Here is a 25,699-nt window from a genome sequence, read left to right on the forward strand (position 1 = left end):
GGACCCGGGTTCAATCCCCGGCCCCGCCTGTGTGGAGTTTGCATGTTCTCCCCGTGCCTGCGTGGGCTTTCTCCGGGCACTCCGGTTTCCTCCCACATCCCAAAAACATGCCTGAATTGGAGACTCTAAATTGCCCGTAGGCATGACTGTGAGTGCAAATGGTTGTTTGTTCCTATGTGCCCTGCGATTGGCTGGCAACCATTTCAGGGTGTACCCCGCCTCCTGCCCGATGACAGCTGGGATAGGCTCCAGCACGCCCGCGACCCTAGTGAGGAGAAGCGGCTCAGAAAATGGATGGATGGATTGTTGCCAGCATGGAGGCCCGTTGCAATGCCACCCTGTGCGGCCGCACATATTGCACATGCCAGAAACCGCCACTGGCAGCAGGTTGAGTGAATCTCATTGATTTTATATTCCGTCATCTTTTTCTGCGCTTTAGAAAGAAAGAAAGAAAGAAAGAAAGAGAATTAAAAATGCTGCATTATCAAAGCTAGGCCACTAGTTGAGTTCACATATGAGTTGAGTTCAACTTAGGATGTATCCAAAAGCATATTTTGAATAACCTTTGTTGCTCTATATGTGGGCTTAAAATTTGATATATGGAATTAGTCTCTGATACTATGTAGTAAATGGAGAACTGTTATACAGTCCAGTACATCTTAATGCATCATGTTCTAACACAGAAAGTACAACAAAATGAAAGGAAAGATCTTTAAGTTATATACTTATACTAGATATAAAGTAGAAATTCATACCATCATCATTCCATCATTAACTAACTTCAAACAAAGGAAATAAAGATACATGTGGTTGTTGACCAGACCGTTCGTAGTGCTCTTTGACAGCAGATTGGCCATGATCTTTTCATTCAATTCATACAATGCCTTTTCATTTCCATTTACAGAAATGTTCCCATTTTAGTGAATTTTCCCTTTCAGAAATGTTATTTCAGGACAAAGACTGTGTCTCAAGTAGCAGAAAGTACCTATTAGCTGCTAAAGAGCTAAAGCTGAGGAAAACCGCGTGGTACTGTTTCTGTCTTATGTCAGCCATGCAGCGCAGATATTTTCCTTTTTGCAAAAATAAATAAATAAATAAGAAATATCTCAGGTTTCTGCATGCAAAGCCTTATTTATTTAAATCTAAATATTCATCGACTATTAATCCACCACAGAGGTTTCCTCATTCGCGGAAAGCGTAGCAGCACCAACGCTGTCGACTGGCCGTCTGCCTTGTCTTGGCCGCCGGGTTGTTACGGTACACCGCCGTATTTACGGTACATACCTTCTTATTCACCCACTTGACATCAGTTGTTCCATCATCTCCGATGAAGAGCTTTGCATTCGGCTAGCACAGCACAGGAGCCGCTGAATGTCCTCACTATCTCCAGAGCAGACAGGAGAGAGGCTGAAAAAGTTAGTTAAAAATAACCATCAACAAAATTCCAAACAGTTAGTCTACAGCTAAAAAAACGAAATATTAAACGGTGGCTTGTTGGTAATGCTTACATAGTTAAAGACTCCCAACCCAACATGTCAGGACATGGTCAAGTAAAATGTCTTTCTGCATACTTCTGAATTTGCTCAATATAAAAATTTAAATATTGTGTTTTCTGCATTTTTTTTTGTTTTAGTTCTTAGTCCTCAAGGTCTAAGGTTGGTCCAGGCAACTGATGTCTCCCTCCTGGTCCAGTGGTTGCCAGTTCCTGGGGCCGACTATTACGTTTTAACCTATCATCCCCGAGGTCAGGGGAGCGCCTTGAAGCAGGTAAAATAACATTTTCACTGTATTGTAGATTTGTGTTGTTTGGGCAGACACAGATGTCACAGATTTTTTTTTGACATTACACTCACATTGATGTGTTTACACTGCACTTGCATTGGCCTATATAATTGTCATATCCGAGGCATATCTGATTTTTATCCACATTTGGACAATTACTCACTTTTATGCCTTTTTTTTCTACTTACGCTACCATGTCACATATCCAAATTGTGCCACAAGATAGCAGTAAATCTAAATTGCGTCATGGATTCTAAGCTGATATTTGTTTCAACAATTGTCGTCCTAGGTTCGGGTTCCCAACATGGATAACTCCTACCTCCTCACAGGCCTGAATTCGGGGCTTACCTACTTTGTTGAAGTCCACGCTGTCATCAGAGGCATCCAAAGTGGAGCGGATGAGATCGAAGCCACCACGGGTGAGGCTGCAAGCTGTCATGAAACAAACAGAACCAGTCAACCAGACATTTTGAAGAAGCTCGGTGGTCTGATCTTTGGTCTACGAGACCACAAACACACCTTAAAGATTTGTATTATTAGAATTTTAAAAAGCCCATACTCTTAAGTGGTCTACAAATATAATTAGAATGGTTTATTTGATATTTACAGTAGTGGATGTGTCAATGGAAAGTTAGTACCTCTTATCCAGTGTCCTTTATCTGGGTCCACATGCTCAAAGAACCACAAAGTGTTTCATTAAGATCTGGTTTGTTAACCATTGGATTTTAAAGCTAACTGCTAGGAAATAGCTGCACGGATGTGTTTAATGTGAATCGGACTTCCTCACTGATGTGGCAGGAGACGGATGTGTGCAGAGGGAGATTGCGAGACAGATTAGCGCAAAACAACCAGGACATATCGTGTCAGATTTCTCCCGTCATGTCATGGAAAAATCACACTGAGCACAGTGTTCCCTGTAACACACCTGGTTCGTCTGGCTTCTGACTGCGCAAGGAAGAGGACGCAGCTGGAGGCAGACATTTGGCTGGTTGCAAACTTCAGACGACGACCTACATCAGACATTGGCAGGGGTGTCAAACTCCTTTTCATTTGGGTCTACATCGTAGTTGCAGTCTGGTTGCCCTCAGGGGGGCCGGTTATAACACCATACATTTACAATAGCTAGTGGTGTAATGGTACGCCAAAAATCATGGTTCAGTATGTAACGTGGTTTTAAATTTATGGTGACATTCACATTGGGTACATTAAGAGAGCAAAACAAACTTCGTATATTCTGTATAAACAGGAACAAATTCAATTACAAAAATAAAACATCAATAGCTTCAATCCTTTCTTTTTAGGAACGTGCAACAATCATTTGTGTTCTTTTTAGGTCATGAAACTGCAGAAACTGTTTGAATGGAATTATTATGACATCTGCTAGCCAAAAGCTGAGCTGCACTGTGTTTACAGACTAGCCGAGTGGCGAGAGCGCACCCTAATGATCGCCAATCAGATTCCATTATTGCCCCTGCATTGGTTATTATCAATGTAAGAGCTAGTTTTAAAGAGGAGTGGAGGAAAAACCGAGGCAAGCTTTTGGGAGCCATGTAAAAAGACGTAGAGGGCTGGGATCTGGCCCATGGGCTCTGAGTTCGATATTTTAAAGGCACTTACACACTGCAGCGGATTAGGGCGCAGGACGGTGCAGGGACAACGACGACATTGGCGCAAGCTTGCCCGTATTTGGCGCTGGTTGCTAAGCAACCGAACAATAGGTAGCCTGGTGCCTTTTCCCACTGGTTTGGACGTAAAGTATGCTGCAGCTGTATTTGTGACCTTTGTATTTGTGACCTATGTCTGGCTATGCTATATTTAATTTTAAGTTGACATTTCCGCAGTTAAAAAAGCTAAAATCACACATTTCTACCACTTTCAACCAACCTGGTACATCCAAAGTAGCTGTGATCTCACTCCATGGCTGTGCCTTTTTTCCCCCACATCATGGTACGTCATCTGTCGAGCTCAGAACACTGGGACACCACATTCATTATTGATTCCTCTATTTTTTATTTATTTTCTCTTCCCTACTGTTTTCACCGTGTAACATTGTCCGTAGGTGTGAATGTTTTTTTGTTGGAGTTCTTACATTCGTAAATGTGGAAGGTCTCGATCATGAATGTCTATTTTAAATTCAATTTTGTTGCTTTCCAGTTGTCTCAGCAGTCAACGATATCCGAGTTCTGGACCGTACAGACATCTCAATCCAGGTGGACTGGAGCAACCCACAAGCGGAGGTGGATCACTTCCGGCTAACACACACTGACCCATCAGGACAGGAGGAGGAGCTGAGCGTACAGCCAAGCCAAGAGGCGCGAACCAAACACACCATCATGGGTGAGCATCCACACATATTATTAGGCGAAATTGTAACACAAGAGCGTGCTGACTGCAGTTTATCATACTTTTCCCGCAGGTCTGTATCCAGGAACAGAATACTTGATTGCAGTGCAGGCTATAAAAGGACCAATTGAGGGGAACTCTTCCACAGTCACAGGTTCTACAAGTCAGTGTCAAACTGCATTTCTGCATCTCATCTGTGTATTGTATAAACCTGATAAACCTCTCCAGAGCATTTATGCTTTTAATTGGGCCTCTACCTACCGTGCCTGGTTGAGCCTGTGTAAAAGCTAACAGCCAAGAAATTAATAGGAAAACCTGAATGTTGTTGCACACAATGACATACGATACAACCCTCCACGCGCGCCCAATGATAACATAACAATTAAGGAATAAAGTCCCGCCATCGAGAGCTACAATTATGGGTAAATGACGTAAAGGGCAGGAATTTACATCCTCATAATGTGGGCCACTTCTAATGATAAGTGCGGTCACGGAGGGGAAACGTGATATCAGAATCATCTTTATTTGCCAAGTATGTCCAAAAAACATACAAGGAATTTGTCTCCGGTAGTTGGACCCGCTCGAGTACGACAACAGACAGTCAATTGACAGAGAACACTTTTGAGGCATAAACACATTGAGAAAAACAGTCGCTGAGCAATATTTGTAGTATTTCTCTTGGCTGCACTGCTTCCAGTATGCGGATGATTTTTGTTTTTTGTTTTTTGTCCAATCACATTTTAGCCTCTATGTACCGGCTTCCATGTCAGTCTAATCTCCCCTTGGGCATTCAGAATCAGCAGTGCTGGCTCACCAGTGTATTTGATCATGTTAGAGGTAGTACGCTGACCAGACAGGTGTTCCAAGTTCTGCTTCCTTATTTCCTCAAACTATTGCTCCCTCTTCACGTCTTGTCTCATCCACAGTGTTAAATCAGCTCAAATGCGGTCATGCAGTTGATGTCCGTCTTTTAAAACCATACGCAGCCATTTTAAATGTTTTTATGTATCTCTTCTTTTGAAGCCCCCTGCTATTTTTTCTTCCGTCACCTGCTCCTATGATAAGTACGAATATGCGCGGAGAATCCCTAATCTACACCAGACAGAGCTGTCTTAGCCCTGTCAGTGGCTACAATCTTTCATTTGAGGTGTTCTCTGAAAGGGATTTTAACAAGAATTGAAGATGCTCTACTTGCCATTGGAGATGTTCTGGTCTCGTCAGTGCCACACGAGCTCCTATTATCTATTAATACTTGTTTTAGGTAGGCCAGACTGACTGATTGTTGGTGGGAAATTCAGGGCAAGTCAGAAGAAATTGCAGAATTTAACTGGTAGGGCTTGCAATCTTTATATACACTGGCCTTTTTTGAAGTCTAAGGGATTTTTTTGTATTATTTTATTTGCCTGATTGGTTTCTTCTTGCTGGAACTGACACAAAGAAGTTGCAAACATGCAAAAAAAAACTGGCACCACTTTAAAAATAAAAAATAAATAAAACATTTGACAGAACAGTTGATAAATGACTTGCCATTCATATTTGAAATGTTTTCACAAGAATGCGAACTGTCTTTTGACATGTGCACCTCGATCAAGTAATTAATCAACCCGGGGTTGGACTATCATTCCCTGAGACTCTCATTGTTGTTGTTTTTTAACTGAGATTGCAAGCCAGGCCGAATACCTTTGGCCATATTTTGCAGCAGTCACTTCCCAACCTTGTCTCGCTCACGCATGTATTTACTGTATTCTACACTGTATACCACAAATGGGGGACAAAAGAAAATCTATAGCCACATTTTCACACCCCCTAAAATCTTATTGAACCCCCAGTTGGAAACACTTGCTGCTGTGCATAAAAATATGTAAAAAAAAATAAAAAATAAAAAAATAGAAAGTGTAGTAAATGAGCCCTGCAAAGCAATGGCTGAAAAATGGTTTGAATCAGCAGCCATTGTGGAACAATGGTGTTCAAAACTGTGACCGTTACAGAGGTGAGCGTCTCAATGTTTAAGTAAAACAGGCTAATCAAAGCCATTCGGAGTGGGCATGTCCAAGTGGCTAACGTGCTAGGAGGCATAACAAGGCTTACCACCGCAGCTGCTCCGAATTTACATTCAATGAAATTACCAGCAAGGCCCATATAACCAAAAGCAGATGGACAGGAAGCAAAAATGTTGAGTCTTGGTATTATGGGGGACAGCTTATATGGTCCAGTGAGGTGTAGTCTGTCTGCAAGGCTTATCAGTCAGAGGTTGTATTAAGTGGTCCTCTGCAGGAAAAATCGCAAGCCAAAATGCGCAAGGGAGGGGTGAAGAATAACATGCAAGGACCCAGAGAACGGTTGCAGAATTTCTCTTTCTCCATCGCTCTGGTCAGACATGTCTGCTAAAAATGATGTGCATTTTTGGTTTGCTTTAGATGGAATATAAATGTGGTTTGGTTCTATTTGTAGAAGTCACGTTGCGTCTGCTGCTTCAAGACCTTTTCGCAATATTTGCATATTCTCAAATATAAAGAAAAAAATAACTTTCAACTCCTAATATACTGTAACTTGTGCTCATGTACAGTAGTATTTATGCTGTGTATATCAATGAAGTTGTTTCAGATATCGGCTGATATATTGGATATCTAATATTGGCCTTTTTTTAGCCTCCAATATCAGTATTGGCATTGACCCTAAAAATCCCATATTGGTCAGGTTCTAGCGATCCATCCATCCATTTTCTGAGCCGCTTATGCTCACAAGGGTCACGGGAGTGCTGGAGCCTATCCCAGCGATCATCGGGCAGGAGGCGGTTTACACCCTGAACTGGTTTCCAGCCAATCGCAGGGCACATACAAACAAACAACCATTCGCACACACATTCACACCTACGGGCAATTTAGAGACTTCAATCAACCTACCATGCATGTTTTTGGGATGTGGGAGGAAACCGGAGTGCCCGGAGAAAACCCACGCAGGCACGGGGAAAAAATGCAAAGTCCACACAGGCGGGGCCGGGGGATTGAACCCCGGTCCTCAGAACTGTGAGGCAGACGCTCTAACCAGGCGGCACTGTGGACGGTTCTAATAATAATAAATTAGTAGATGAAAAAATAATTCAGAATCGTGCCACAATCCCTATTTATAATAGACAAATGCAATCTAAGCTACTGTTTATGTCGTCTCTGACATAAAAGGAATTATCTATGACACTCAGGTGTCTTTGAACTTTATGTTAGTAATGAGCAAGAAGGAATATGTAATCCCTATATGGGGTCTAATAATGGCCGTAAAACAGGTTGTCTTGTGGACAATACTATTGTAAATTGTCTTATGTATGCAGATGACCTGGTTCTTCTTACATAATATAGTGCTGGGTTGCAACAGATGCTGAAGGTGTGCTCTCAGTATGGCATAGATCATGACATTCAATATAATGCTAGAGGTTTCCAACATTTTATTTGTCGAACTAATCTCCATGTGAATGAGGAAATTAAATATAGGTCATGTCAAAGGATAGGATGGATGACAAAGCGCTGTAAAATATATTCCCAGGTTTAACATGCTTATTTAGAAAGTTTTCTATGTGCTCTGATTTGGTTAACTGTTCAATGTTCGGGACCTACAGGTACATCTCAATAAATTAGGATAGTGTCAAAAGCTTCATTAAGTTAGATAGTGGCGGCACGGTGGCCGACTGGTTAGAGCGTCAGCCTTACAGTTCTGAGGACCCGGGTTCAATCCCCGGCCCCGCCTGTGTGGAGTTTGCATGTTCTCCCCGTGCTTGTGTGGGTTTTCTCCAGGCACTCCGGTTTCCTCCCACATCCCAAAAACATGCATGAATTGGAGACTCTAAATTCCCCGTAGGCATGACTGTGAGTGCGAATGGTTGGTTGTTCCTATGTGCCCTGCGATTGGCTGGCAACCAGTTCAGGGTGTACCCCGCCTCCTGACCGATGACAGCTGGGATAGGCTCCAGCACGCCCGCGACCCTAGTGAGGAGAAGCGGCTCAGAAAATGGATGGATGGATGGAAGTTAGATAGTTCAATTCAAAGAGTGAAACTCATTATAGAGATGCACGACACACACTCTGTTGTTGTACACATACGGTTGATTTGTTTTTACCATCGTGGCTTCTGAGTAAACTAAAATGTTCCACCTGAAGGGGATTCTTGGAGCAAAATAAACCATTTACACACTACAAAGATTAGTTTCAAAAGTTTGTGATGTCTTTGAGACCATCAAGCTGTACTCTTATGGGTTTGTAAAGCACACGGAAATAGAGGAGAGTTGAGCAGATGGACCGTTACTTTCTTCTCCTTCATGTATCATCGATCAGTCTTCATCAAGCCGAGCGCAACCGTGACGCCAGACAAACCTTGAACTGCTCCACAAAGGAATAATCCCTAATGATGATCGCTTTTACATTTCGTTTCGCTTCCCGTGTCTCTGCTGGGCGCTGGTGCCGCGCCTTCCCTTTCACACCCCTCCGTCATCAATCTTCCCTCAACACACACTGACGCCCGTCATCGTGCATGGCTCGCATGGCTCGCATGTCTCCTGTGATACCACGTAACCACAGATGTTACACACGGACGAACTCTGTGCTGGCGTTGTGTGCAAGGACACCGGTTGAGTTTGGTTTTCCCTCGAATGTCATGAAACAGTGACTCAGTTGGTGTTCCGTTCAGTGTAAGCCAGTATCTGTTCTACAATTTAAGGGGAAACCCTTCCTCTGATCCTGCTACTTTTTATCTGTGGTTTGGAAAGTGGGAGACAACAACCAAGTGACAGACGTCTTGTTTGCTTTCTACTCCATACCGGTGGATGCCAGATTCTGATCTCCAACTACTCGTGTTTACTATGAGCCATTTTGGGCAAATGAATTAAAGGATTTGGGCATATTTTTCAATTGTGTGTACTGCTCATCCTGTTGAGGCTCGTGAGCAGCTGACTTCCAGTCAATCTCAGGCCACATAGAGACAGACAACCATTCGCACTCACATTCACACAGGCACTCGGCGGCAATTGAATCCACGCTGCCTGAACGCAAGCCGAGCGAGTAAACCACAATACCGTCAGTGAAATTGAACCGCTCACTTTCTTGTATGTGTGATCTCTTGTAATCAACGAAAACTGCAAACCCGCGCCCAACAACAAAAAAAATGAAAAATCCACAATGTAGTTCATATTAAACGAATACTCAGTCATGCCCCTTTCACATTGAGCGAGTGTCAGCGCTGGTTGGGAGCTAGAACCAAAATTAGCAGCAACCATCCATTTTCTATAGTTGCTTGTAATAAATGAAAATGAATATAAGAAAATACAAATTAGAATAATGTAATGCATTAATAATAATGTATGGAATTAGAGGACATGAGCTGGAGCCTATCCCGGACGACTTTGGACGAGAGGCAGAATACAACCTGGACTGGTCAGCAGTCCATGCAATTGCATGGAGTTAGCAGTGGTTCTTTGATTGTATTAAGATTTTTTTTTTTTTTACCTCCAAAGCACACCCATGGAGCTGGCAAACCAGATGCCAGACTACCACCGAATCTTTTGTTGGTCTAGAAGGAAGGCTTCCATTACGCCAGTAGCTGGGCTCTGACCACAGGCTTCTGGCGAGAAGCCAACTGTGGTCACGCGCAGCTATGTGAAACAGAGATGCATACTGTGACGCACGGATGTTACATTGGTGATGACGTCGCTCCGGGTTTCCTCCCTGCCAGTGTGAAGTCGAGGTGCACATTGTTGTACCACTGGCATTAACACCAGAACCGGACCAGCATTGGCACCAACTAAGATTGAAAGATCTGAGACCAAATTTGTTGGACGGCGACATTGCTTTCAGTACAACAGGGCGTTAAAATTCCCACCTCAGTTCCAGTGTCTATCTGACATTGAAAATGATATTTAGTCAGAAAAGATGACTTGTACAGTGTAACTGTATCCTGCTCATTGACTGCAGTTCAGTTAGCTAAATTGGGTGAGTTATTACTTCCTGTTTCTGAAATACATGAGAGCGATAGAAGATTCTGCACGTCAAGAATAAATTATGGCCCCAAAGATCGAAGGACAGATTGATTTATGGCACCCCTAATAAAAACCACAAAGGAATGTACTGTACATGATGATTTTATTACCTCCTGTTGTCAAAACAAATCGAAGTGTAGAATGATTAATGACCCCTCATAAAGGAATGTTTTGAATTTTATTACCACCTGTTGTTAAAAGATCAAAAGATTGCTGAAATTAATAAATACAACAAAAACCACACACCTTTAAACTACCAAATGTGCGTCGAGCTTTTACTGTCGTTGTTCTATGACAGTTTTACATGATACATAATAAATAAATAATAGATAAAATAATACATAAATGGGGGAGCATAAATCAACCACAGCATTTGTTTCTGACATAAACTGAATTATCACAGTCAGGTGTGCTTCTGGATTTGACCACCAATGTTCTTTGACAATATAACGGTTTTATTGAGGGTTGGCATAAATGAATCAGGGGCCATAAACCAATGGCCATTTTCGGGGTTGCAATCTGTTTTCCATGGTACGTGGCTACTTGTCTTCTTCAAAAGGCATGTCCATTTCTAAGTTATACGATTAATTTTTGGACCGTCCTCCTCAGACATTGACGCTCCAACAAACCTGGTCACCAGTCAAGTAACAGAAGATACTGCAACGGTTTCTTGGGACCCAGTCCAGGCCCAAATCGAGGGCTATATGTTGACGTACACCTCAGATGCGGGCTCCAGCGGCGAGATCCCTGTTGGGCGCGACATGACTTCATACACGCTGGTCGGCCTGAAGCCCGGCGTGGTCTACACCATCGACATCTGGGCCTTCAGGGGGAATAAGGTCAGCAGGAAGAGTTTCACCATGGCTGAGACAGGTAAACTTTAAACGATCCTAAGAACTTCAAATTTGATATTGATGAAAAGATTCATCAAACATGGATGAATTTGATCAGCTGGGTGCGGAGCATCACTTTTTCTAAAATTTGAAGGACCTCAGTGCAGTTATTATTACATTTGTTGCCTTTTTTGGCTATCCAGAGCATCCAGAACTCAGTAGGCATGTTACACTTAATACCTCTTCACCTCAGTGCCAGCAGTGGATATTTGAACTTTCACGCCAAAAGGCAACTCGGCCAAAATCGGCTGGAGACCTTCCTGAAAGGCGAATAGAAACCCAGCCAGGGATGAATTTCTGAAGGGCCCGTCATCAATGTGTTGAATGTCACTTTGCTGTCTAAAAATCTTACATTTTGAGAGATTCTGCCTTTTGGCTTACTAACCTGAACCACCACCACTCCTTGTAGAGATGGACGCTCCTACTAACCTCTTGGCCCAGAAAGAAACAGAGAGCAGCTTGAAGGTATCATGGGAGGGCGTCCATGCAGAAATCGACGGCTATGTGCTGACCTACCGTTCTCCTGATGGCTCAAACGAGGAAATCCCACTTGGGCCTGACAGTAACACTTACACAATAAAAGGCTTGCGGTCCGGAGTCATCTATACAGTCTACATCTGGGCTGTCAAGGGGAACAAAGTCAGCAGGAAGGTCTCAACACAAGCAGAGACAGGTCTTCAATATGACTTACCTCGTCACATCTCTAGATATAGTACATAACCTCCCAAACGTTAGTGTATAAGTGAAGCTTGTCTACCAACATTCTCCTCTAGAACTGGATGCTCCAGCTAACCTCTTAGCCCATGATGAGACAGAGAGCAGCTTCAGGGTGACATGGGAGGGCGTCAAGGCAGAAATCGACGGCTACGTGCTAAAGTACCGTTCCCCTGATGGCTCGAGCGAGGAAATCCCAGTTGGGCCTCACACTAGCACTTACACAATAAGCGGCTTGAGGCCTGGAGTCATCTACACAGTCCGCATCTGGGCTGCCAAGGGAAATAAAGCCAGCAGGAAGGTCTCAACACAAGCACAGACAGGTCTCCAATTTGACTTCTTTACATCTTTACTCTTTACATGACCTTGTACTACTTAAGTGTATGAGTAAAGCTTTTCTACTAACATTATCTTCTAGAACTGGACGCTCCTGCTAACCTTTTAGCCCATGACGAGACAGAGAGCAGCTTCAAGGTGTCGTGGGATGGTGTCCAGGCAGAAATCGACGGCTACGTCCTCACATACAGCTCTTCGGAGGGCTTTAGTGGGGAGATCTCTCTGGGACCAGACACCACTTCCTACAGCGTGACGGGCTTGAGACCAGGCGAGGTGTACACTGTCTACATCTGGGCTGTCAAGGGAAGCAAAGTCAGCAGGAAGGCCTCAACACAAGCGCAAACAGGTGTTAAAAGATGATTCTGCAACACCCCTTTTATGTTTTATTTTCTTTTTTAGGGTTAAATTGATCAGATCCTCATTTTAAAGCCGCCTTTCCACCGCATGAGACGTTCTCAGCTCGACACAGCCCCACTGGCTACATGTCGATGCCATTGTTATCCTCTGTGTCATTGTAACATTTGAGGATACGTGGCCAAATCGGAAGCTATCGTAGAGCTGAGTCAAGTTGAGACAATACTGTGCACTGGAAAAGCAATCCCTCATATGATGTCAGTCTGCTCCTAAAAAGCACATCACTTTGTTTTTGTACAAAATCTAACTAGAGTCTTTGGTAAACAATGTCAACCGGAATGTCGCTAAGTAAAGCGCTGGGATCTGCCAAGTTTGGATTGTTAACGAAAATGAACCAGAACAGCACATTTCGTTTCAATGGATCTGTTCATTCTTCATCTATTTTGAGTCTTATTTCTGCTCATTGGCAAAGACATATTGGACCGCCACGCATTTTCTCACTTTAGCTCTTGAGCAGTCCCACTCAGGTGCAGATGTAATCTTTCCTTCCTTCCTTACTTCCTTGTTGGAGCATCTTTCTTTTAAAGTTAGTAAGTTAACTACTGACAACAATGGAACAATCGTTCCCCTCGTTCTAGCTTCAGAATGAAGATACAAGGGCCTGCTTCAGTTTTCTCATCAATTAATATTTTACATACTACGACTATTTTTTTTATTTTCTTGAAACAATACTGCTTGGAGTGCATCAGTTGTATGAACTGCATCTACTAACATTTTCCTCTAGAACTGGACGATCCTGCTAACCCCTTAGCCAGAGACCAAACCGAGAGCAGCTTCAGAGTGTCCTGGGACGCCGTCCAGGCAGAAATCGACGGCTATGTCCTCACTCACAGTTCCTCAGAGGGCTCAAGTGGGGAAATCCACGTTGGTCCCGAGAGCGATTCTCACAGTCTGACTGGTTTGAGGCCCGGTGTCGTCTACACGGTCTACATCTGGGCCGTCAAAGGAGGCAGAAGCAGCAGGAAGATTTCAGTACAAGCAGAGACAGGTCAGTCCAACAAAAAATTTCACTTAACAAAATGTAGGAACATTTTTGGTATATAAAGCAAATTCCCAATACTGGAATGGAAACTGCCACTAGGCTGCAGAGATAGGTGAAGTCAAAAAGTCAAAAGTGTCCATGTTGCTTTGAAGCAGACTATCATGTAACATTTTGTAGGCTAAATATTTATTTTAAAATATATATATATATAAAAAGGCGGCACGGTGGGCGACTGGTTAGAGCGTCAGCCTCACAATTCTGAGGACCCGGGTTCAATCCCCGGCCCCGCCTGTGTGGAGTTTGCATGTTCTCCCCGTGCCTGCGTGGGTTTTCTCCAGGTACTCCGGTTTCCTCCCAAATCCCAAAAACATGCACATTAATTGAAAACTCTAAATTGCCCGTTGGCATGAATGTGAGTGCAAATGGTTGTTTGTTTCTATGTGCCCTGCGATTGGCTGGCAACCAGTTCAGGGTGTACCCCGCCTCCTGCCCGATGACAGCTGGGATAGGCTCCAGCACGCCCGCGACCCTAGTGAGGAGAAGCGGCTCAGAAAATGGATGGATGGATGGATATATATAAAAAGGCGGCACGGTGGCCGACTGGTTAGAGCGTCAGCCTCACAGTTCTGAGGACCCGGGTTCAATCCCCGGCTCCGCCTGTGTGGAGTTTGCATGTTCTCCCCGTGCCTGCTTGGATTTTCTCCGGGCACTCCGGTTTCCTCCCATATCCCAAAAACATGTGTTAATTGGAGACTCTAAAATTGCCTGTAGGTGCGACTGTGAGTGCGAATGGTTGTTTGTTTGTATGTGCCCTGCGATTGGCTGGCAACCAGTTCAGGGTGTACCCCGCCTCCTGCCCGATGATAGCTGGGATAGGCTCCAGCACGCCCGCGACCCTAGTGAGGAGAAGCGGCTCAGAAAATGGATGGATGGATGGATATATATAAAAAAAATAACTCCAAACACTCAAACGTAACACTTTCACTGATTGGTGGACCCTTCATTTTGAGCTCTCACACAAATACACAGGGGGTTGGGGAGAACAATAACAGTGTTGGTGACTGCAAAGGATCATTACGGAATAATTGTTTATGTTTCAACGTCAGCACAAAAAATGACATTCACTATAAACACGCACACCAACTGTGACAGTACATCACTGTGCATCTTGCAGCTCCACTATATTCCCCGCTTATTCCCCACATAAACACCAATGTTGTCAGGTTACACCTCTACTTGATTAAAAACCGTTACAGGTAACAAATTCCTTTTGGGGTGGGGCAGCATTGCCGCCCTGTGTGGCCGCACATGTTGCACATGCCAGGAAGCGTCGCTGTTCAAGGTGGTGGTAAGATGTGACCCTATGTTGATAAACAGTGCAATAGCTTGAATTCAAATTGAATCCAGCATTATTGAAATGATTAGATTCTTAATATTGATTACCATAACTGATTGTAAAAGTAGTTTTTTTATTATCTTGGAATCGTTATGTATTATTATTCTTCAGACACATTTCTTGACTGTTGGGGGTCTCAACATGCCTGAAGTCTCACCAATTTTTGAAAGCCATGTGAAAATGTATGTATTTTAGGGGTTTCCCAACACAACCCCCAAAACTCACTCAATAGTGTCTGTCCCCTGGAAAGTTAGAAAAAAATATGCTGATCGACACAAAATCGGGTGGACATACCATGACACTAGCGTTTTTGTAAAACCTATTTTTGATCCAGCTCTTGTATAGGATCTTTTTAGATGTACAGGTTTACATAATGAACTAAGTTTATGACCACCTCTAATAGTCACTAACACAAAGGTAGCACATTTTGTGGATGGCTGAAAAGCGCTTTTCACCCGCCAAACATTCCATATGTACTTTCTCGGGGTTTGCATTGCTTTCACAGTTCACATTTTCTTAGCAAAAATCCTCAGGAAGCAGCAGAACCCTTTATTTTGGCAGGGCAGGCTTCCCAGAGGTCAGCATACAGTACGTTCTGTAGTTGAGTATGGGTCAGCAGCAGTGGCACATGGTGGATGGCTTACAACAAACGTATCTTTGTGCAAAACACAAACACACACGAACACTTTTTAATTACCTATTAAAGGTGTGGCCTCACTTTTGGACTATAAACGTATCTTGTTTAAAGCTGCCAACCATTAGTGGTCATGCAAGACAATAATAATTCATATAAGACCTTTTTGGACAAGTGCCTAAATGCGTCAATTAATTCTGTCGCAAAGCAATACCACTATAGTTAATGTGCTCTCAGACTTCCTTCAGCCTTCAAATTACAACTGTTTTTTTTTTGTGTGTGTGTGTTTTTGAGGGCCCAAGGATCAGCCAGTGCAAATGCCCTCGTGGAGCCGCTGTTTTTATTATTCAGATTTATTAATCACCTTTCTGTCCCCCCCAAAATAAGCATATTTTGCAAGTGCCTGTATCCTGATAAAAATGTGTACATTTTAGGGGTAAACACTGAAAGCAATCCCCCAATGAATTCACTCAGTAATATCCTTTTCAAAAAAAGTCTCACGGACTCAATGAAAAATGAAAACCAGTACAAATCTGAACTCCATCCATTTTTCTATACTGCTTATCCTCAGAAGGATTGCAGGTGAGCTGTTGCCTATCCCAGCTGACTTTGGCGGGGTACAACCTGGACTGGTTGTCAGCCCATTGCAGGGGGACATTGAGACATGTACAGCAGACATGTGAGGCAGATATGCTAACCACTATTTCACCATGCTGCCAATCTGAAAGCAATAAACTAAAATCCTTATTTATTATTTTCCTTTTCAGAGGACCACTTAAATTCCGATATCAATGACTAATTTAAGGTACTAGGTTCAATCAGGTAGCAATCAAGTAGGTTTCCTGGTGATTAGTGCATCTGCCTCACTGTTCTAAAGTTCTGGGTTCGAATTTTGTATCGGGCCTTCTGGTTTGGAGTTTGCTTGCGTGGGGCTTCGCCAACATTCCAAAAACATTTATGTTAGGTTCATCAAAGACTGACAATTGTAGGCGTAATTCCGAGTGTGACCCAGGTGTACCAGCCTCTCACCCATAGTCAGCTAGAATAGGCTCCAGCTGACATTAATGACAGCAAGTGCTATAACTTCATGGATGGATGGATCTCCAATGTTGCTCACGCCCCACACTATGATTACTGAGCCCATGTGCACGCGTCAAACAAATTAGCTCAGTGTTTATTTTTAAACAGGACAAGCTAATTGCTGGTTTATCTGCACAAAGCAAATGAAAACCATGCATGCAAATAATTGTCAGCTTTGGTTCCGAGCGTCAAGTGGAGGAAGACAGAAAAAACAAAAACAAAAATGCTGTCGACTGTACTGCACACCAGAGGGATGATCGTCATTTGCAATTTCAAGCTTTACAGCCCCCAAAATCCAACCTAATTAACTCCAGTATAACTTAGCAGCATGAATGAGTATTCACGTGTCGTCTGCTGTGATTCAACTGACAGACATTGACGCTCCGAAGGACCTGCGGGCTTTGGGTGTCACCACAGAGTCTGCAACGTTGAGCTGGGCCGCTCCTTTGGCTGACATTGATGGCTACATCCTTAGCTACAGGGATGAGGATGGCAACATGGAGGTGGGTTGAACATGTAAAGACAACTAATAATATTAAAATTGGCAACTATGCAGACAATGTCAAAGGAGGCTCTCTGAGGCACTGTAAATATCTAGGCTTGAATGTGTCCATTCTTATCATCATGTCTAAATGTATTCCATTTACTAGAGGTGCCTTGTATGCATCCTTTATTTTCAAGGTCTATGCAAGGCTTCCCTCTTGTGGTCATGTAGAGAATTTTACCAAGTTTGGTCTCTAATGAATCACCACCCACTGTTTGTGCATGGAGAAACTTGGTGTGGCACTTTTCTGTTCTTAGTGCAAAAATAAAGGTCCATAAAGGCATGCTTGGATGAGTGTGGTGTGGAAAAACATGCGCAGAACCATGAAGGCCATTGAATACCTTTGATGAAGTACAGTGGACCCCTGCTGTTTGCGGGGGGCTAGGTACCAAGGCCGTCCGTGAATGGCAAAAATCAGTGAACAGTGTAATTGACGCACCCTTGTAATTGCCATGAAAAAAATACATTTTTCGGGGGTAAAAAATAAAATAAGCAGGGGTCAGGTGATAAAAAATTTGAATAAGTAGGGATTTCTGGAAATAAGCAGGTAAAAAAAACAAAAACAGGGAGAATAGGTGAATTTGCGAATGTCGAACTGCAAACGTGCGGGGGTTCACTGCAAATACTGTACGTTCTTTTGGATGAAGGTCTCTCGGTGCAACTCCTGTTACCCCAAAGTCACGTATGTCGGGCTCAATTCCAGCCAATTGACACAAGATCCGGGTTTCGGCACAGGGTGCTACACGGTGGCTGCCCCCCACTCTTGAGAGATGGGTTTATTTCGCTGTAAAAGTGTCCATGCGGTAATCTGCTGTGTCGTGTGCTCAGACTGTTGAGAAGCACCTTGGAGCCAGAGAGACCAGCTTTGCCGTATCAAGCCTCCAGATGGCCAAGAGATACATGGTCAGCATCATCGCTTATAGAGGGAGCAGGAGGAGCAAAGTGGTGGAAACCGTCTTCAAAACAGGTCTGCTCACATCATAACGCAAGCTTGGGCCAAATGCCGAATCTCACTAAGCTTTTTGACACGTCTTCCGTAGTTGGCGTCATGTACCCCTTCCCCATGGACTGCCTTCAGATCATGAAAAATGGCATCAAGAAGAGTGGCATCTACACCATATACATCAACAATGACAACTCCAAACCAATAGAAGCGTACTGCGACATGGATACTGATGGAGGCGGCTGGCTGGTACGCTGTCCCTTTTTTAATAGCAAGAATATAAATGCGCATGGGATTGCTGTGTCTCGTACTGTATGTGCTGTTCCCTTCAGGTCCTGCAGCGTCGCACTACTGGCAAACTGGACTTCATGAAACGCTGGAGGCAGTACGTAGCTGGTTTTGGGAACATGACCGACGAGTTTTGGATCGGTGAGAACTCTGGAGTACGTCCTGCTGAATACGTCACGCAGACTGATCTGTTTTCGTTTTGTTTACTTCAGGGCTGGATAAGATGCACAAGATGACCGACACAGCCATCCAGTACGAGGTGAGGTTCGATTTGGGCCTCGGCTCCGAGAGGGCCTACGCCGTCTACGACGGCTTCAAGATCGCCCCTGCCAGGCAGAAGTTTGCGCTCACCGTCGGCAACTACAGAGGGACAGCAGGTAGACTCGACATGTAGAATTTATCAAAAGACACAAGCAATTTAAAAGCTCAACTTAGAGGCAACAGGATTTGTTACTTATTTAATGAGAAAATAATCGGTACAAATACATGTAGTAAGTTGCAAAATGAGTCATACAATGTCATGTCATTTTCCATTTTTTTTGTCATTTCCAGCTTAAAAAAACAAAACAAATAAACGTTTTCGACTAATAAATGCACTTCAAGTCAAAATGCACTCAGGGTATAAATAAACATGGGCTTAAATCTATATTCAGATTCTAATTGGTTATTTCTCAGATAGGAAGTCCTGTCAGGCTTTTGTCAGGTTTAGAGGTTGGACATTTATCGACTTATTGTACGACGCCACAATGTCCTAAAGCAACACTGCAGCATCAATGTCGATAGTTGTCCAGTGGGTCGGCAAAACGTGATGACACAGTGACGTTCGGAAGTATTTACCGGCGCTTGATCGATGGGGTCTGTCTATGTCGCTGCCCAGGTGACGCAATGACCTACCACCAAGGTCGCCCCTGGACGACTCTCGACTCGGATAATGACATCGCCCTCGGCAACTGTGCCCTCACGCATCGCGGGGCCTGGTGGTACAAAAACTGTCACCTGGCCAACCTCAATGGTAAATGGGGAGACAACAGGCACAGTCTGGTGAGTAATCGGAGATACGCCTCATTAACTTCAAACGTCAAATAGACTCTAGCCAGCATTTACACTGGAACCTCCATTCATCCATTTTCTCTCATCCTTGTCCTTAATAGACACAATGGACTTGGTACCAGCCAATTGCAGAGCACATATAGTCAAACAAACAGTTTAGACCCAACAATGCTTGGTCTTAGAGCCATGATTGATACAATAAATAAAATGATGAGTTGACTAAGCAGTAATAGGGGGAAATGAATCTGTACGCACTTCCCTCTGCACTGAAGCACTACAGGTATCCAATTTAAATTAAACAGGCATACTCCAATGCATCTAATCTATTTACACTTGTTATTGTCTAAAAAAAAACATCCTGACTTTCAATCTTGAGGAGACATTATCTCATATAGGGCTCCCACAGAATGAGGGAAGAGGTGGAGTTTTACCACACTTCTCATAGTTCAAGTGTCCAAGAATGTGAATTGATTTGTCCTCAACCTATTTTCAACGCTTTAAATTGGTTAATAATGCATAAAAATTACGGACAATTTGTGGACGAACCAATAGAATCACTTTGTGAAAAAATATCAAATTGACCGTATTTGGACCGTATTTCCACCCGACAGAGAAGATTTGTTGCATTAATTAGTAATAATTTATTATAATATTGTAAATATTAAAATAACAATCCCAGTAAAATAAACAATTTTATTACATGATTTGGTTATTTCTTTTATCATTCAAATAATTATAAACAAAATTCAAGTCGGTTTTTATTTATGTAGCACACAAAAGTTATCTCAAGGCACTTTACACAGAACCACACTCCTCATTCATTATGTATATCTATCAATATAAGAAAACCATCAAACTTGGTGGCAGAGACAAGGAAAGACTGCCTCAAAGGAAAAAAAACCTCAAACACAACCCAGATTCTATATATAAGGTGTATATACATATGTATATATATATATATATATATATATATATATAAATATATCAAAAGTTGAGATTCCACTGTATTGTTGTCATGGCTCCTGCGCATTCTGTTGTCATCATGGCTTTGTCTTCCCGCTTCCAGGGGGTCAACTGGGAGCCGTGGAAAGGTCACCTGGCATCCCTGGACTTCACCGAGATGAAGATCCGGCCGGCGGGAGCGTACTCCAGCAGGAAGAGGCGCTCGTTGATGGCCAGAGAGAAGAACCAACGGAACACCGCCCGCCACCAGGGGAAGTAGAAGACTGCCAACGAGCCATAGATCTCACTCAACTTTGGTGTATTCCGAGTGAGCCTGACCTCTTTAGAATTTAGTCGTACTTGGTGCAAAATAATCAGCATGAAATTTTAGTTAGAAAATATTGGAAAATATATGGCTCCATTTCTATAGCGCTTGAGCCTAACCCATATGACTTTGGGCTAGAGGCGCGGTACCGCCTAGACTTGTCATCAGCCAATCGCAGGGCACATATGGACAAACCATTCACATTCTCACATTCACACCTATGGACAATTTGGAGTCTTCAATGGGCGAGGAAGCCAGAGTACCTGGAGAAAATCCAAGCGAGCACAGGGAGAACATGCAAACTCCACACAGGACGGCCCGAGTCAAGATTCGTACCCAGAAAGCTCTCGACTGTGAGAAAGACGTGATAACCACTATGCAACTGTGCTTCCCAGTATTGGAAACCATTGCACAAATTACTATTTTTATAGCAAAACAGAGTTAGTAGAGACTCATTTTGTAGGACCAACAATTGATTAGCTGCTAAATTCTCCTAAGGGCATATTATTGGATCACTTGTCTCAATGTGGAACTCATCCATGAATTCACATTCATGTGCACACTTTCAAATAATCTGAGGTCCGCTTGTAAAAAAATGTTATCTGTCTTAGTTGAATTAGTATTAGTCTGATAGATAATAAGAAAGTGCCCCTGGTTTTCCCCAACCTTTATTTAGCGAAGGCATTAATTTGACTTTACAAAAATCTCACAGTACACCACCATACAAAAATGTGACAAAAAATGAAAATTTACTCACAAATGTACTTAGTGTGGTAACTTACTGGAACACAAAACTATTATTCTGTTGTGTGAGAGGCAATGGGTAGATAAATCCAAGTTCGTTATGCCTTCTGTCATCTAGTGGAAGAGCATGTCATTGTTCTGCATGTCACTATACGTCGCTGGCATAGATGTATCAACACAGTGGAACCTCGATTTTCGTGATTAATCCCTTCCAGAAAGTCTGACCAAAGCCAAAACGTATGAAATCCACTCCAACTCCGATAATCCGTTACAGACACCCAGAAATATTCACAAGAAATGCATTTAATAGGGAATATATATAGCTTTTCTTACAAAACTGTTTAAAATAAATCTAAATGACTAATGAAGTGGATAAATGAACATTTAACATAACTTTTACTTTTACTGAAGACCCTAGATGGCATATACAGCGAGAAGGAAGCAGAGGGAAGCCATTTTTGGAGTTCTTTCATGAATGAAGTAATTGTGAGCACAGGGAACTTTCTGTTGTATTATGTATAAAGGGTTCAATAAATGGCAAGGTGTATTCCACAATGCAAGCCTATACTAACAACTCAAGGCAATAACAAGCCTCCCGGTCTGCTCGGCAACACGGCAAATTTGGGGCAACATCAGCGTAATATACTGTCAAAACTCAGGCTTTCACAAATAAAAGTACTGACTTTTGACATGATGTGTTTTGTAGGTGTTGCAGAGCAGACCAGAAGGGTTATTGATTTGAATTGTTTCCGATGCTTTGCGTTAAACGTGCATCAATTCCGGGAAATGAGTGGCTTAGTTACGTAGTTTTTTGAACAAAAATCGTGCGGATAGACAAAAACCCGGACAAAATTTAGAGGATACATTTTTTTTTTTTAAACTAAATCATCCGAAAACTAGGACATACTATAATGGAGGTTCCACTGTAAATAATAATTTTCAAACCAATTGGGTAAAATTTGCTCAATTCCCATGGCACACCTGATATACTCTCACGGCAAATGTGTTGGGAATCACTGGTATACGCAACAAAATTCACCAATTTCGGTTACAAATTGTTTAGAATTCTGAGCCAGATTCCTCTCCAGTGGCTGTATTCAATTTTTGTTCTTTAGCTTGTGTATAAGTTTGATGTTTTATTAGGAAACTAGCATATTTTCCCCAACGATACGGAGTCTTGTCATAATAATTGGAATAAATGGAAAAAAAAGTTCCATTGTCTTGTGCGTTGTCTTCAAGAACAGATGAGTTTTGGACAAGGCGGCGCAGGCTCGACACGTACTGTCACATCACATTAGCTGCGCAGGACGAGCGAGCGAATTCGCATTAAGCGCTACCGATTGTCTGCACTTTTGCTGTTTTACATTCCAGTGACGAGGACCGCGCCGATCGATCAACGCGATGGGCCTCAATCGAACATCAATTAGACGCTGTTCCATCTCACTCGCTCTCTGTGTTCACGTCACCGCATGACTCAAAGCTCGTTTTAATCTGCAAAACTGACAAATGTTATTAATATGGCTTTCGGTTTATGTACATTTTCTTTTACTACTACTACTGATGAGGACGGAACGCGTCGGCTGACGTTTTTGTTCTGCTGCCAGAGCCGATTTATTCGTGTCTTCCTCTCATTGATTGGACGATCTTTGACTTGGGAAACCTTCCTGGCCAGTTGGGTGTTAATTATAGCCAAGCAGCTAATTGATATGCACCAATCTAAAGTACTGTATATGTTTATAACATGGATACATGCTTTAGTAACGTCAACTCATTTTACTGATCTTAAACGAGTTTCATGCAATGAACGATGAAGGATAGTACGATAGGATTTACTACTGTACTACTACCTACTATTATAACGACTACTACTTCTAGAATACTACAATGAGCACTACTGCTATGACTTCATACTACTACTAAGACTACTAGCACTACTATTGCTAGCACTACAGTACTACTACTCCTACTACTACTGCTACTAGCACTACTATTATGACTTCATAATAATTCTAAATACTACTACTACTAGCACTCCTACTACTACAACTTCCTACAACTGTATTCTACTACTTCACCTACTACTAGCACTACTACAACTCCAACATCCTACTACTGGGACTACTAATATTAATAATACTACTACAAGCACCAAAACAGCTAAAACTACATTACTACTACTACTACTAGCACTAGTACTATGAATTCATAACACTATTACATAATATGAAAACTACTCTACTAGTACTACTAAAACAATGACCACATACTACTACCTGCACTACTACAACTTCAACTATGCCGACTACTAGCACTACTACTACTAGGATGAGCACTGCTACTACTTGCTTTAAAAGTGCTTAACAAATAGTTAAGCACTAGACAATAGCAATAGACTGGACTACTGCTCGCACTACTACAACAACAACAACAACTTCAACTACTACATTCTGCTACCAACACTACTACACTATACATATTATTACTACTCGCACTACTAGTACTACTAGTACTACAACAACTAAATAACGAGAGTCCATTGACTGATGACTGATGTTTCTTCGTAATGAAGTTGTGCAACAACATACAGGAACTGTTTGTGTTCTGCACTTTCAAAACAGGGTCCCAAGTTTCCCAAATCTGAAAATAGTGCAGTCACTGTCTGGACTGGAGCTATTTTTATGACAGGGTTACGACACCATTTAAACCCAAAAGCTTCAGAAATTCATACGTCCTCACACACTGCAAGCAGAAAGTCATTTTAAAATACAGTACAGTGCAGTACAGGGTCGTGAGTGAGCTGGAGCCTCTCCCAGCTGACTTTGGGTGAGAGGCACCAATAAATGTTTTTGGAATGTGGGATGAAACCAGAATACCCAGAGAAAACCCACACAAGCGCAGGGAGAACGTACAAACTCCACACAGGAATGAATTTCAGGAATGTTCAACGCCCTCACTTTTACCAGTGATATTGTTCAAAACCCACACTTTTCCGGTGATAGGGTTCAACAACCACACTGTTTCCATTCATAGGGTTCAAGACCCACACTTTTACCGGTCATAGGGATTCAACACCCTCACTTTTTCCAGTCATAGGGTTCAACACCCTGACTTTTTCCTGTGACAGGGTTCAACACGTACACTTTTCCAAAGGTAGGATTCAACTCCCACATTTTTCCCCTTGATGGGGTTCAACACCCACACTTTTCCCCCTCATTATTATCAATATGCCCCACACACAAACTAGCACAATTTCAACTCTGACGGTGGCAGTTTGAGCCTGGAGGGGAAAAAAGCTTTCTTTATTCTTTTTACATTATTTCTCCGGGATTTTTTCTTTTTTTTTTTTTAAATTAGAACTCTGAAGTCAAGCGATGTCAGTGATTATGTTTCACGTTGAAGAATAAACTTGCATTGTAAAGTCATCAAAGTCAGAGTTCCAACTGACATTTCTAAGAAAGCGTGTCTTGAAAATGAAATGTCTTTCCACCCACAGTGACTTTAATGAGATTGGTTCCCACCATTGCTCGGCTTAGTTTGGAGCCAGAATAAACACAAAGAGGAGAAAGAAGAAAATAAAAGACCCGACCCAGCACACACACATGCACGCACGCACACGCCCTCTTTGTCTCTTCACGTGTAAATAGATGTGGACAGTGAGTGTCTGCCTGAGTCAGTCAGGTTGACACATACGCGTGGGCTCAGCCTGAGCTATTTTTTCCATGAGAACGTCTGTGGCTCTAATAAGGGCGGGTTTGTTTTAACATCACGGAAAGAACAGACCAGGCACAGAACACAAATGCATGCAAGTAGTAACAGAAAAAAAGGAAAAGCAAAAGAAAATCTGCAACTGTGGATCTGTAACTCCCCCACACCCCAAAAAAAATGACTTGGTGATCTCTAATGTCTTGTTGTGTTATGCAAAAAATAAGTATCCACAATTAACTCAAAGATTCAAAGTGCATATGACTTTCTTCCCTTAAATATTTACTTTCAAATCATAATATTGCGACTTTGTTATAAAACGACAACATTATTCTCATAAGATGACCAACCTTTACGCTGACGTCTTTGTTCTTGTATTGACTCTGACTTTTTTCCCCTGAAAAAATACAACTTTAATCTCGTAAGATTACAATCCCCCCCCTGACAAATTACGATGTCGTTCTTGTGAAGATTATGACTTCTTCTTCAATCAATCTCACAACCTTGAAACTTGTTTTCTGTCCCCAAAATTTGAATTTGTTATCATAACAGAAAGAATTTTTTTATT

The 25,699-nt window shown here is 42.5% G+C and overlaps 1 protein-coding gene and 1 long non-coding RNA gene across 2 annotated transcripts in view; one reads left to right on the plus strand and one right to left on the minus strand.

The window, feature by feature from the left end:
• Positions 1-24,682, plus strand: part of tnn (tenascin N) — a 37,979-nt gene extending 13,297 nt beyond the window's left edge. The window contains exons 5-20 of the mRNA XM_061798299.1: positions 1,634-1,767; positions 2,072-2,201; positions 3,937-4,119; positions 4,199-4,288; positions 10,754-11,017; positions 11,447-11,710; positions 11,811-12,074; positions 12,170-12,433; positions 13,226-13,489; positions 16,966-17,096; positions 17,966-18,104; positions 18,178-18,329; positions 18,413-18,509; positions 18,581-18,745; positions 19,246-19,409; positions 20,485-24,682. Of these exons, the coding sequence (XP_061654283.1) occupies positions 1,634-1,767; positions 2,072-2,201; positions 3,937-4,119; positions 4,199-4,288; positions 10,754-11,017; positions 11,447-11,710; positions 11,811-12,074; positions 12,170-12,433; positions 13,226-13,489; positions 16,966-17,096; positions 17,966-18,104; positions 18,178-18,329; positions 18,413-18,509; positions 18,581-18,745; positions 19,246-19,409; positions 20,485-20,640 (2,861 nt within the window). The 3' untranslated portion in view covers positions 20,641-24,682. The remainder of the gene's footprint in view (positions 1-1,633; positions 1,768-2,071; positions 2,202-3,936; positions 4,120-4,198; positions 4,289-10,753; positions 11,018-11,446; positions 11,711-11,810; positions 12,075-12,169; positions 12,434-13,225; positions 13,490-16,965; positions 17,097-17,965; positions 18,105-18,177; positions 18,330-18,412; positions 18,510-18,580; positions 18,746-19,245; positions 19,410-20,484) is intronic.
• LOC133489322 (uncharacterized) lies at positions 220-2,489 on the minus strand. Its single transcript, XR_009791874.1, has 4 exons — positions 2,421-2,489; positions 2,131-2,214; positions 1,285-1,407; positions 220-433 (listed from the first exon to the last, which is right to left on the minus strand). It is a non-coding gene; the product is annotated as an uncharacterized LOC133489322 (long non-coding RNA).
• Positions 24,683-25,699: the final 1,017 nt, after the last annotated feature.

Source organism: Phyllopteryx taeniolatus, chromosome 14, assembly GCF_024500385.1.
Source record: "Phyllopteryx taeniolatus isolate TA_2022b chromosome 14, UOR_Ptae_1.2, whole genome shotgun sequence".
Taxonomy (NCBI): domain Eukaryota; kingdom Metazoa; phylum Chordata; class Actinopteri; order Syngnathiformes; family Syngnathidae; genus Phyllopteryx; species Phyllopteryx taeniolatus.